Source organism: Myotis daubentonii, chromosome 7 (assembly GCF_963259705.1).
Source record: "Myotis daubentonii chromosome 7, mMyoDau2.1, whole genome shotgun sequence".
NCBI lineage: Eukaryota > Metazoa > Chordata > Mammalia > Chiroptera > Vespertilionidae > Myotis > Myotis daubentonii.
The window spans coordinates 32,187,747-32,200,918 of NC_081846.1; the positions used below are offsets into that span (position 1 = coordinate 32,187,747).

General features: G+C 45.4%; 1 protein-coding gene across 9 annotated transcripts in view; it reads left to right on the plus strand.

The window, feature by feature from the left end:
* DIS3L2 (DIS3 like 3'-5' exoribonuclease 2) overlaps nucleotides 1-13,172 on the plus strand; it is a 342,664-nt gene that overhangs the window by 296,267 nt on the left and 33,225 nt on the right. For all 9 annotated transcript variants that reach the window (XM_059703557.1, XM_059703561.1, XM_059703558.1 and 6 more), the window contains one exon: nucleotides 9,904-9,983. In XM_059703557.1, coding sequence (XP_059559540.1) covers nucleotides 9,904-9,983 — 80 coding nt within the window. The remainder of the gene's footprint in view (nucleotides 1-9,903; nucleotides 9,984-13,172) is intronic.

Sequence of the window (13,172 nt, forward strand, 5' to 3'; positions counted from 1 at the left end):
AGAGCAGGGCCATTCAGGGGGTTGGGGCCCCTTCCCCTGTCAGGAACAGAGCAAGGCCGATAGGGAGGTTGTGGCCCCGCCCCCTGTCACACACAGAGCCACAGGGCGATCAGGGGGTTTGGGCGCTGCCCCCCCGTCATGCTGATCCCGGTGCCGGGAGACCTCGCGGCTCCGCTGATCCCGGTGCTGGGAGGCATATTACCCTTTTACTATATAGAATAGAGGCCTGGTGCACGGGTGGGGGCCAGCTGGTTTGCCCTGAAGGGTGTCCTGGATCAGGGTGGGGGTCCCCACTGGGGTGCCTGGCCAGCCTGGATGAGGGGATGATGGCTGTTTGCAGCTGGTCACACCCCCTTCAGGGTGGGGTGCTGGGGGCCAGCCCCAGCGGTCCAGGGGTTCCCAAAGGTGTGGACGGAGTCGGCGAAGAATGTTTTACACGGAGACAGCGTTCAGAACTCTCTAGCTTTCCTTAGTCTCCGTGGATCTTCCTGTGCCTGGCTGAGGCCACAGAGAAAGAGATCCCAAGGCAAGCTGAGCCTTTATTTTATAGTGAGAGGTAAACAAGGTAGTGGTTACCAAAGTTACACTGTTCTTGTGAGTTTCACTTGTTTTTGTTCTTGTGAGTTTCACTTGTTTACACCATGGTTATACTTCCTGCACTTCCTCAGCCCATTAGCTTCCCAGATAAGATCTAGGGAGTGTCATAAGGTCAAGCCTAATTATGCTAAGAGGACTGTGCCCTCTAAGCTGGGAATTGTTTGTGACTTTGCCCACAGGTCAGTCTGAGGCTTAACCCTATATCGGCTCCCCACATCTCACCCTTCTTTTATTTTTTAAGCTACTATAATGAGAGTTTTTAAGCTACCATAATGACAGTAAAACTTAAGCATCAAACTTAAGCATCAAGAACAAAACTCTGGCTATTTGCCTGGCCAGTCTGGGTGAGGGGCTGAGGGCTGTTTTCAGGCTGGGACTGAAGCTCCCAACTGCTCCTTTTTTTCTTTTTTTTTTTCTTTTTTATTCTGAGCCAGCTTTAGCTCTGAGGCTCCAGCTCTTAGGCCTCTGCTCCTGAAAGCAGGTATCTGGTTTGTTTAGGTTCTACAATCGAAACTCTGTATCAACTCCAGGTCTGAGATCCCGGCTAGCTGAAAGCTAGTTTCTGGGGTTTTGTTTAGCTTCTATTTTTGTAACTATGTTTCAAACTGCCAGCTCAGAGGCCTGCAGCGGCAGGCGGGGAACGTTGGAGTCCTCCGTAACTGAAGCAAGCAAGCCTCATGTTAGTTTCAAGCTGCCTGGCTGCCGGCCGCCATCTTGGCTGGCAGTTAATTTGCATATCTCGATGATTAGCCAATGGGAAGGGTAGCGGTCGTACGCCAATTACCACGTTTCTCTTTTATTAGATAGGATAAACCCAGGCTTATTACATCAGGAACATTTACAGAATGTTTGCCATAGCCAGGTACTATTCTAATATGATTTTCCTCATTTAATTTTCATAACAACCCTATGAAGTAGGTACTATTATCCCCATTTTCCAGATGAGAAAACTGAGGTACAGTCACTTGCCCGGGCTTACTAGTAGACAGCTAATAGGAAGTGAAGACAGAATTCAAAATTATACTGCCCAAAGAGGCTGCACCTTTACTTCTAATCTGTGTGGCCTCCCTGCATTGATATTGTGTATAAGTACACCTGCTTGCATTTCCTTCCTTATACAGTAGGCCAGTGTCCCAGGCAGGGGGGTCGCAGCAAAACTAGGAACTCATAGGAAGGGAATTTTGGAAGTCTAATGGGCAGAAAGTTAGACCAGAGGGTCCCCAAATCTCTGCAGAGCATAAGAACCTCTGCCTGGCCCTGAGTCCAGCCCAGACCCCTAAAGAGACTATACAAAGGTCGGAAGGGATACAAGTTTCTGCTTAATAAAAATGTTCCCCTAAAGTTACTAAAAAACTTTTTTTTTTAACATTTAACATTATATCTAGTTTCTTAAATGATTTTCAATTATGTTTGATTATCCAATGATTCTCTATTTACCAAAGCTAATTTTTCTGGTAGTAAGGCAAATAGAAATGCCGTTCATTTTCCTTCTTACTGGATCCTGGCATTTTCTAACACCCTCAACTAAACTCTTTAAATTTTTTTAGTTATGCATCTCAACTTAGCTGTAAACTTATTTTGTACTTCCTTTAAACTTCACAATACCATAACTTTTTTTGTTTTTACCATAATTAGAATGGTATCTATTAGGTTTATAGATTGTTCTATAAAGAAAAGGGCTGTTTAAATTATTTTGGATGAGAATAGGAACCTGAGGTATGGGCTTCCAGGTATGGGCCTCCTAGGTGTCCCTTCCAGATTGTTCTGAGCAATTCAGATCAACAGGCATTTTGTGCCTGGATGGCAGTGGACAGCTATTATGCCAGGAGGTGCTGCTGAGCCTGCTGCCTCAGGTTGATAAGCTGAAGTCAGATTGCAGGAGCAGGGGAGAGGGTCAGACTGGCTGCCCTAGGACCAGAAAAGCCCTTAGAATATTGTCCTGGTATGTATTGTCCAGACATTTGACCTTGTTTGGGAGGAAGGAAGTAGAATTATCATGAATCATGTCACGAACTTTGTCAGTTACTCTTGGCCACATAAGACAGCATTAAATAGTAAAATTCTCAATTGTCACTTATTTCTCATTAAAACATCCAAAGATGGGCCAAAACCGGTTTGGCTCAGTGGATAGAGCGTCGGCCTGCGGACTGAAGGGTCCCAGGTTCGATTCCGGTCAAGGGCATGTACCTCGGTTGCGGGCACATCCCCAGTAGGAGATGTGCAGAAGGCAGCTGATCGATGTTTCTAACTCTCTATCTCTCTCCCTTCCTCTCTGTAAAAAATCAATAAAATATATTTTTTAAAAAAAACATCCAAAGATGGGAGTATTGGTCCATCTGAATTCTCAGAGCTTCTATTCTCACAGACTTAGCAGGGGCATATCACAAGTGCTTTCTTCCAATAAACCTAGAAAATATCTCACATTTGTCCATAAAACAGACCTCAACAATGGCCAAAGAGGAACTCAGTTCCATGTTACAGGTAGGAAGGCTAAGGCCAGCAGAACCCCACCACCACCCTGGAGTCTGGGAGAGAACAGAGACAGGCCCAGCACTGCTGGCTCCCAGCTTGGAGTTACATAACTCCCGAATCCTCAAGTCCCTAGAAACTGAGGCCAATTCCCTGGAAGATCATTTTGTTCTCTCCTCTTTTTTCAAGAGTAGAGCCAGCCTGATTACGGCTCTGAGGATTGTATAAGACCATCCTGTTTTCTCTCTTCCATAAACTGAGATGCCTACTATCATGCTCATTGTTTCATCAGATTGTATTCAAGTTTGCCTGGATCTCAGTTTTAACTTTGACTTATATTTTGAAGAATCTTATATTATTTATATACATCCTCATCCATCTCCAAAAATGGTTTGAGAACACTTAGAACAAAGAAAATGACCCATGAAATGAATGCAATAGAAAGAAAGACAATCAGGAAAGGAGGCAGAAGGATCCTGTTTTGTGGGGGAGGGAAATTTTCATAAGGTTACATCTTATAACAAGCCTCATTCCTAGCTCTCAAAGCACTTTCTCATGTAAGGCTTGATATTGGGGACATTAAATGTCATAGTGGACAGATTTTTACATTTATGGCAAATGAAGAAGGAGGTTTTATAAGGCTATTTCTTAAAACAAACTTTGGTGAAAATTGAAGGATGATTAAAACAGCTCCATGGCCTGGCTGGTGTTGCTTGGTGGTTGGACATCGACCTATGAACTAGGAGATCACAGATCAATTCCCGGTCAGGGTACATGCCTGGGGTGCAGTCTTGATCCTCAGTAGGGGGTGTGCAGGAGGCAGCGGATCGAGGATTCTCTCATCATTGATGTTTCTATCTCTCCCTTTGCCTTAATCACTGAAATAAATAAAAGTATATTAAAACAAACAAACAAAAAACTTAAGGAAGGCAAGTGAGCTGTGAGCAAGCTCATGTCTACATACATAACTTACCTGTAGCCTCACTTGCCTCCAAGGGAAGCTTAGAGCAGCTCCTTGTGTGGCTGGTGGCCTCTCACTAGGCTGCCTCCTCCCTGCTGGGTGTGGAGTAGAAGCAGCGAGCAGACTCTGATGCTGGAGGCTCTGCAAGGTCTGCAGTGGGGAGATTTTCCACTGTGTGGGCAGGGCCTCAAGCTTTAGAAAGCAGATAGCTAGCTGGCAGAACTGATATCTTCTAAATGCAAATGGACCCAGATGACATCTCCCCTCAGTGGAGGGGCCAGGTGCCGTCCTCACAGTTAGTACTGGCACTTCCCCGTAGAAGCAGCTTTGGGCAACTCCAGTCCCTGAAGAGTGGTTGATGTGAAATGATCCCAGAGCTCTGAGCTGGCAATGTCCCAGCACAGTCACCCTCGTTGGCCATGAAAATCATAAAAAATGCTTCAGCTGTGGGTAGGATGAGCAGATAAGTTGCAAGTCTCTGCCTTCATGTGTGACACATGCAGACTTGCTCACCATGCTTTGTAGTCATGTCGGCCAGGCATGTGAGGGGCAACAGTGTAGCTCAGTAACCAGGTAAGGCCTATTCAGGAAAGCTAGGCTGTTCTGCTAAAGGAGACCCTGGGATGGGGAATGAGCTCTTCTGGGCTGTTTCCAGTAATAGAAGCAGACGTAATGTGGGGCAGTGGTCAGCAGAGCCCTACCACCCTGGCCTTGCTGGTGAGCGATGAAGTGACCCTCAGAAGAGGAGGCAGCCTGAGAGGTGGGCAAGAGAAGCCAGGCTTCTCTCCTGGGACTAGCTTGTTGACGGAAGCAAACAGAATAAACTTACATGCTTGGCCTCTGAGGCTCCTAACTGAAGAGCAGCCTTTCGTATGGGTTGACTATAGCTCTGGAGACAGGCGGTTTTTCTTCTGAGCAAATAAAACCTCAGCATTGAAGAATCCTTGTCCTGTCATTTTTAACCGTAATGAGAATAGAACGAGCCTCTGGAACAAGGTGCAATGGAGTCAGGAGAAGTGGCCTTAAGTGAAAACACAGCTGTGGGGTTTACAGACGGTGCGCGGGGAGGCGTCATCCAGTGGGAGCGGCCAGCCTCACTATAGACTTTCCAACACTAATGAATCGGGAACTCCATGCTGAACAGGATTGAGTTGATGGGTCCCTGTGCCAGCAGATGGATGTATTTTTCTTGAAAGACCAAGGTGCCAGCAATCTCCATGATTACGTTACTGGAGCAAGGCTCTTTTTTGTGGTTTGTGAAGTTGAGCGTCAGGACTGCAGGATTCTCTTGCTCTTTCTCACTCTTATTTTTTCCAGGTCAGAACCAGAGCCTGGGGTGGGGAGGAAAATCCTGCTGAATGAGCAAGTTCTTTCTTAAAAAGCTCTCTCCAAGTCCAAAAAGACTTCAGTGGACTTAGGAGAAAGAAACTTAATACATTGCCATAGAATCGTTGTGAACCAAGTAAAAGCCAAGTCCACAGCATCTTTGTCTTATAAAAGAAAGCAAAGAGGAGATGGAAAAAAAGAAATAATGCTTAGGAAATCCAAACCAAACAAGGAAAACTAAAGAAGAAAAACTAAAGATCACCTCAGAGAATGTGAAGATTTCCTTCTAATAAGATTTTTCAATTACAAAACCAGGCTCAGGTAGAAGTTACTTTTCTGTTCTTTCTAAGTGCCATAAATGGCATACCTGAAATGTTTGAACTAGGACGGGGTTTGCCACTTTCAGCTTGAGAGAGAGTTGGACACTCTGCAAGACTAGTGGACTGTGTGGGGAAGAGTCAACCATGTAGTGGCTGGAGGCTTCCCAGGCTGGTCCTTGACCTGCGTTTGAACCTTGGTCCTAATAGCTAGCAGATTGAAGCAAGCTCACAGGCCTCCCAGAGAACCCATGTTGGTTTGAACTCTAGCAAGCTTGGCCACAGAATAGCACTTTTTTTTTTTTTACCAGCTACCTCTCTCAATGTACCCCTGTCAGAGGAACTCAGAGCTGGACTCCAAGGTCACCCTGCTCAATGATGGAGCAGCCTGCAAGTACCATCCAGGCCAAGGTCAGAGAGAGAACTGGTTGTCCACCAGAGTTCATCTTGGAGCTGTTGTGGACAAGACAGGCAACTCCTAGACTTCTTAGTGCATGTTTTGCCCATCCAAGGTCAAGCCAGGTGTTTTCAAAAGCAGCGGAAGTTCTGAGCTTGTACCTTCCTTAGCTGATGGAGTTTAGTGCCAAGTGGCCTGAGTATAATGTTCTTCAGGAACGTGGCTGTTTGGGAAAGCCAACTATGACCTGAACAGATTGAAGACTGACTTGTTTATGAGCCCAGGGCACGCCATGCCTAGCCACCCTTTCCTGGTTAGCCTCATGAATGTGATCTGGCCGTTGGCTTCACTGGGTTGGCCTCCAAAGTGAGGTCACATTTCCTTTAATGGTTACATTCAGTGACTCTGTGCACCCCTCTCCTGCTTAGCCCAGGGCATTTGTTCTTCCATTTAGGTTTCCCTGAAGGGTCTTCCTCAAGCAATGTCTGAAAACCCTGAGGAATACTTAGTCCTGAATCAGCCATTCTTGTTGCTCACCTAGTGCCACCTGCTGGGAGGATGGCCCTGTTGCCTCTCTTGTCCTCATCCCACCAGCCCTCTGCTCTCCTGAGGGTCCTCACCCCCTTCCACTCACCCGAGAGCCTCTGCTCACCCATACTGCCAGTTTCTTGGGGGCCCATGTCATAGCACAAGAGCTAGTCAGAAGGGGTCCCAGCAGGAGTCTCATACTCTCGCTGTCCTGAACCTGCCCTCCTTGGTGATTTAGCATGAACCCCTGAAAGTAGAAGACTCTTCCATTTCCTGCCCAAGGGAGGTGGGCTGTCCTTTGTCCAGAGGAAAACCTTTGTCAACTAGACCCATCTAAAGGCCTCCTTCCTCCCCTGGAGGAGTGGCCTGTGACTTCCCTTGGGTTCCTTCACTACCTTCCCTCCTCACTCAGTACCAGGAATGCTGTGCAGTCAGAATGGTCTGGTTGATTGGGGTGGACTCTTCTCCTGCTTGACGTGGCAGCTGCCTCTGGAAAGGGAAAGACAGACCTCAGGACATCTCATAAGACTTTCCAGGCTGCAGCTCTCCATGGATGGGTCCCTGCAGGCCCTAGCTAGGCCGCAAGGATACAGATGGCAGCCTGGCTCATAGGACACAGTCAGTAACTACTGTTGAGTGAAGGCCTGTGTGTGCCTCTTCAAAAGCACTGGTGAGAGGGGAGCACTTGGCCGTTGAGAGAATTTGAGCCACTGTTTGTCATCTAGTGGCACAGTTACTGAGTGGGGGTAGATGTGAGGCAAAATTTTCTTACTGAAGCAAAAGGAGAAATAACAAACTCTGGTGAAATTGGATGACTAAAGGTCTGTTGGACCAGATCAAAATGTGCCAAGGGGTACAGCAGCCTGCAGGGGGCATGGCTCTGTGTCTGTAAATCAATGACTGCAACACCTTGGTGTACAGGACAATGCTCCAATCAACTGAGCCATGCCAAGGCCTACTGCCATTTTGATATTGTACCTTCCCATCTTTCTTCTATGCAGTCTTTGATATTTACATAGTCTTCTTGTATATAATCAAGTATGCATCTGTTGTTGTTTTTTTTGTGTTTTTTTTTTTCATCTAATCTAGATATTTTCCCAGGTTAATAAAAATTCTTCATAAACAGTGTAACGGCTGCATACTATTCTGCTTGTGACTCTGGTAAAGTTTATTTAACCTTTCTGCTGTTGCTGGTCTTTCACAATCTTTCCAGCAAATAATACTGAGGTGAACAGTTTTGAAAAAACAAAACAACTTTTCCTCCTACATTTATAATAATTTTTCTAAGACATAAATTCATAACTTGAGTCATTGAGTCAAATAATTTAAAAATTTCTAAGCAGTACAGTCTTTGAAGCAGACCAGATGGTTATAGACCTGACCTTAGCTGCAGAGGGGGAGATAAAGAGAAAAGGGTTTAGTAGATTTTTGAAATAATTATTTTCTGTTCTACTGAAGGACGTCTGGGAAGAACCAGCAGTGCTCTGCAGGGAAAACACACCTTTAACTTGACGTTTCTGGCTTTGTGATGGGCTTGTTTCTGTTTTTGTATTTTCATGTGGGTCAGTAAGAGGACAAACCATTCCTACCAGCTTGTTTCCCTCTAAGGAAGAGAAAACTCATCCAGTATCTAATGATGCAGATCATTAGCTATGTTAACAGCCTTGCAAGTTAGAAAAAAAGTTATAATATTATATCCTTCTAATGTGCAGTTGATTTTAGTGAAAATTTCCCTAGCAATTTAAAAACCCAGTGAATTTGTAAACCTAGTAACTGGCTCTGCATTTGGAAATGTTAAAGCTGCCACAGTCACCTGGGCTCTAGCAGGACACACAGAACCTCCTGGAGCTCTGGCTCCTCAACGACACAGACGGAGTTCTACACTCACCTGAGCACCACCCACCCCAGCCCCTCTGGGATCCAGAAAGGGAGACTTCATTACCAGAGTTCTTATTCCTGATCGTCCCTAACCAGAGAGAGCTAATGAGTGCCTCCAAGTTAACATGTCCGAAATCAAACTTTTGACTCCCTATCCATATCCAAGTTCAGCAAAGGAACAACCACCTGCCTGGTTGTTGAAATCAACGTCTTCACTACTACCGAACATCAAGTCCATCAGTATATCCTGTCAATTCTACTTCTAAAAGTTCACTTAAAAGATAGATCTCAAATTGTTCATTTCTGTCCATCTTGCCTGCCCGCCCTCTATGCCCAGCCCCCATCACCACTCACCTGCTCTTCTCAACAGCCTTCTACAGGGCTCCTGCTTTGCTCTCTCCCCTACAGTCTGGTCTCTACATGGTAGCCAGAGGGATCTTGGTAAAACATAACTTTGATCATATCCATCCCTTCCTTAAAACATGTCATAGGACAGTGATGGCGAACCTTTTGAGCTCGGTGTGTCAGCATTTTGAAAAACCCTAACTTAACTCTGGTGCCGTGTCACATATAGAAATTTTTTGATATTTGCAACCATAGTAAAACAAAGATTTATATTTTTGATATTTATTTTATATATTTAAATGCCATTTAACAAAGAAAAAATCAACCAAAAAAATGAGTTCACGTCTCATCTCTGACACGCGTGTCATAGGTTCACCATCACTGTCATAGTCCTTCCTTTGCTATTAAGGTAAAGGCCAAAATTTCTAATGTAGCCAAGAGGGTCCTGCATTTTCTGCCCTGGCCTTCCTCTGCTGCATCACTGTGCACTGTGTCCCCTGTAAGCGAGTTCTGGCTTCCCAGCCATCCTTCAGGTCCTGGAACTCCTGCACCATGGCCTCTGTGCTCTGTGCCAAGGAGAACCATCTGCTCCCCCCATTCTTCCTCCCTATGGTCCAGGGAACCCTCTCCTTCTTTCCTCAGTCCTAGTCTAGGTCCAGTTATTTACTTTTATAGAAACATGGGAGTTTTTTCCTGCTTCAGAGGACCTATTTTAATTTGAAGTTTTTTATATCTATAGTCACTAGTGTGTGTGATTGATGTCCATCTTCTGCACTGGATCCGTGAATGAGGCCGCTTTCTGCCGCTGTTCACTGTTCTTTCCCCATCAGTCAGATAAGTGTCACAAAGTAGGTGCTTAATAAATAATTGGTTGCATGCCAAATGAATAGTAGAGTCCTGGTAACAACAGTGTCCCTGTAAGGCATGGGCTGTTCCCAGAAGTGGCAGGCCCAGGTTCTCCACAATACATCAGCTGAAGGGAGTTGATTTTGCTTTCTTTTTTTTTTTTTTTAAATTTCACCTATCAGAATGAATAGAGCATGGTGCCTAAATCTTACTTGTTTTTCTCTTCTCTCTTTATTCAGCTGAAGCTTGCTTTCACTCTGGACCATGAGACTGGATTGCCTCAAGGATGTCACATCTACGAGTACCGCGACAGCAACAAGTAAGTCACTCAGTGGAAAGGGAGTCACCTCGCTGTGTCCTGCAGGGGTAGCACCTGTGAGCTTTCTTATACTGGGCTTCTCCTACAAAGAGATTGTCAGGGAGACAATCACACTTTTCATGACTATACTAGAAAATAGGTGGCAGGAAAATATTTCTCCTTTTGCCCGTAAACAGAGAACTTGAAGTGCTTGTATAAGAGCAGCTGTGATGTTTGACTTGTGTGTCCCGAAGCAGACCTTCCTTTCCAGGCTCCAGCTGTTCTCCAGACCCGCCCTGCTTTGTCTCCAGCCATGTGCCTGCTGATTTGGTTCACTATGTGACTTTGGCTCTCGTTGACGTTGTCTGGTTACACTTATGTTTGCAGGTTTTGTTATAATTGTCTACCTCGTGAATTTTGTAGTTGGGGGATTTCTGAGAACTTCTAGAGATTTAACCTGGTGGCCTTATCAGAAGAGGTGCATGCTTCTATAGCCCCGCCTTTCTTCCCGGCAGACTGATCTGTGACTATGTGTTTCTGTCTGTGAGACAGTAAAAGTGGTGGTGAGCAAGGCAAAGGGAATATGCCCTGATGATGACAATGACGATGATGGTAAATAAGACGTCAGCCACCGTTGAGAAACTCTGCTGGGGGTTAGGACAGTACTGGAACATTACACTTGCTACCCAGTTTAATCCTCATAACAACCTGAAGACTTCTCTTTTACCATAGGTGCTGCCAAAGCGAGCACTTGAGTTTCCTTTTGTTATTGTTGTATTTGCAGAAGCTGGGGTCAAGGGCACTTGCTCACGGTCACTGGCCACAGCTGTTTGAGGCAGAGTCACATTATCATGTTTACTCTGGGAAGAGAATAGACAACCTGTTGTCCCAAGTTGCTACCTTGGAAACTCCAATCAGTGACAAGAACAGTCTCAATATGGACTTGAGGACAACATGCCCTCGTCTGAATGTTTAAATATCTAAGCTGTTAATTTTATGCAGTGAAAGGAATCAAATAGTCATACTCCAGTGGGATTGTACATTACCTTCCAAAGGGAAACCCATGTCTTCCTCAAAGCTCTTGCTTTGATATGGTTTGAGATGGTTCCTGGGTGCTTCATGACAAATCTCCACTCAGGTTGCTTTCAAGGCATCATTACCCTTTGTAATTTACGTTTAGGAGGATGTCATGATGAGCTGTTGTGTACCCTTGGTTCCCACCAAGGTAATTGTTTAGGAAAGGCTGGCCACGCATCCTTTAACACCATCCTTCCTCCTCTTGGACAGCACTGTTCCAAGCTATGTAAGCCATGGTGTTGGAATTACCATCTCAGCTTTTTGTAGTGCTTAATTCAGCAGAGAAGTAGGACTGGACTTCTTTGGAGTCCAGGGACTAGCAGGGACAATTGAGCAAGTCTCTGGGTGGTAAGGGCAAGCATCACTCGGGAATAGGAGAAACATAAGCCTCAAGCTGCTTGGCATGCCATCTGTTACCCTGCTTGTCAGTGCCACCCCATACTTCCTGCTGCTTGCTGGATGGCAGCCCCATGCATGGAGATCGTGGCAGCAGAAACAGATCTTTATGCCCAGGAGTGTTTACAGACTCCATTTCCTGCCTGACTCTTCACTCCCTGAAACAAAGGTTGGCAGGGTTTTGGTTCAGTGGGAGAAGGGCATTGGCCCTCTTTCCTATAAATTCATGTGGTCCAGTGACAACAGCTTTAGGTTGTCTTTGAAGCTGAGAGAAGAAAATAGCCTAGCTCTCTTTCTTGGCCCAACCCCTAGCTGCTAGTATTCATATGTATCAGAGTAAGCGATGTTTAGGAGGAGAATTTCAGGGTTCTAAATATAAGTTTGCTTTGGCCCCCAAAGACCTGTAAAAGAAAACATTTGTGTAGGAAGCTGGATAGGAAAGTATATGATCCAGTGCCTCAATGGCCCCTCCCTATGGTTCTGTCTTGCTTGTCTTAGAGGCAACGTTGGGGTTCATTCTCAAAATGTGGACAAATTTCCTAACCTCTCTGAGCCTCAGGTTTCTTCATCCGTTATGGTTTCCCAAACATTACTATTACACCAATATTGGGATTCAGGCACTCCTGGGGAAATGACCCTGACCATGAACAGAGGAACACAGGGCAGAGCCTGGGGGGAAAAAGAAAATCATGGTCAAGCTCATGGGGTTCTCCGTGCTTCACTTCACAATTTCCAATGATACCTACCTGGCATGATTGTCATGGGACTGAGTAGGAAGACATTTTAAAAACATCATCACTGACTTAGCATAGAGAAGGCCCAAAGTAAGTGTTGATTGCCTCTCCTTCCCAAACAGAGAAGTCACCTCATGTACTTTGTTCTGTTTTCCCCTGCCAGCAGGGTTGTGTCCATGAGCGCTGGATGCAGCTAACCTCATCTCTTGATTCGGGAGAAGGCTGGTGCCGCTCCCTCCCCCCCGAAACTGTGTGCCATACACTCTGTCCAAAAGCAAACTCCTTTTCTCACTTGGAAATTGTGAAGTGAAGCACGGAGAACCCCATGAGCTTAACCATGATTTTCTCTTTTCCCCCAGGCTCTGCCCTGTGTTCCTCTGTTCATGGTCAGGGTCATTTCCCCAGGAGTGTTTGAATCCCAATATTGGTGTAATAGTGATGTTTGGGAAATGAGGATATTCCCTAAGGAACCAAATGACATGAAGGCGGCAGCAGCAGGGAGATGAGGGTCTACATGTGAAAGAAGTTAGCTTGATATCTCAGTATTAGTTTGTAATAATTAATTATTAAAACCACTATGTGTTTTGTTCATTTCAGTACTCCTAGTGACTAGCCCAGGACCTGACAAATAATACTTTAAAAAAAAAGATTAAGACTAGCTTTATTGTGATACTCTTTTCTTTTTTATCCTCATCCGAGGATATTTTTTTCCATTGATTTTTTAGAGAAAGTGGAAAGGAGAGGGAGAGTTAAAGAGAAACACCTATGTGAGAGAGACACATCAGTTGGTTGTCTCCTGCATGCCCCAAACCAGGGCCAGGAGCCTGCAACCGAGGTACATGCCCGTGACTGGAATCGAACCTGGGACTCTTCAGTCCACAGGCCAACGCTCTATCCATTGAGCCAAACCAGCTATGGCTGGCAAATCATTCTTGATAAAGGGATGAGAAGACCCAGTTTAATCCTTTTAGAGAGAACCTAACTATTGGGCAGTTAGGTTCTT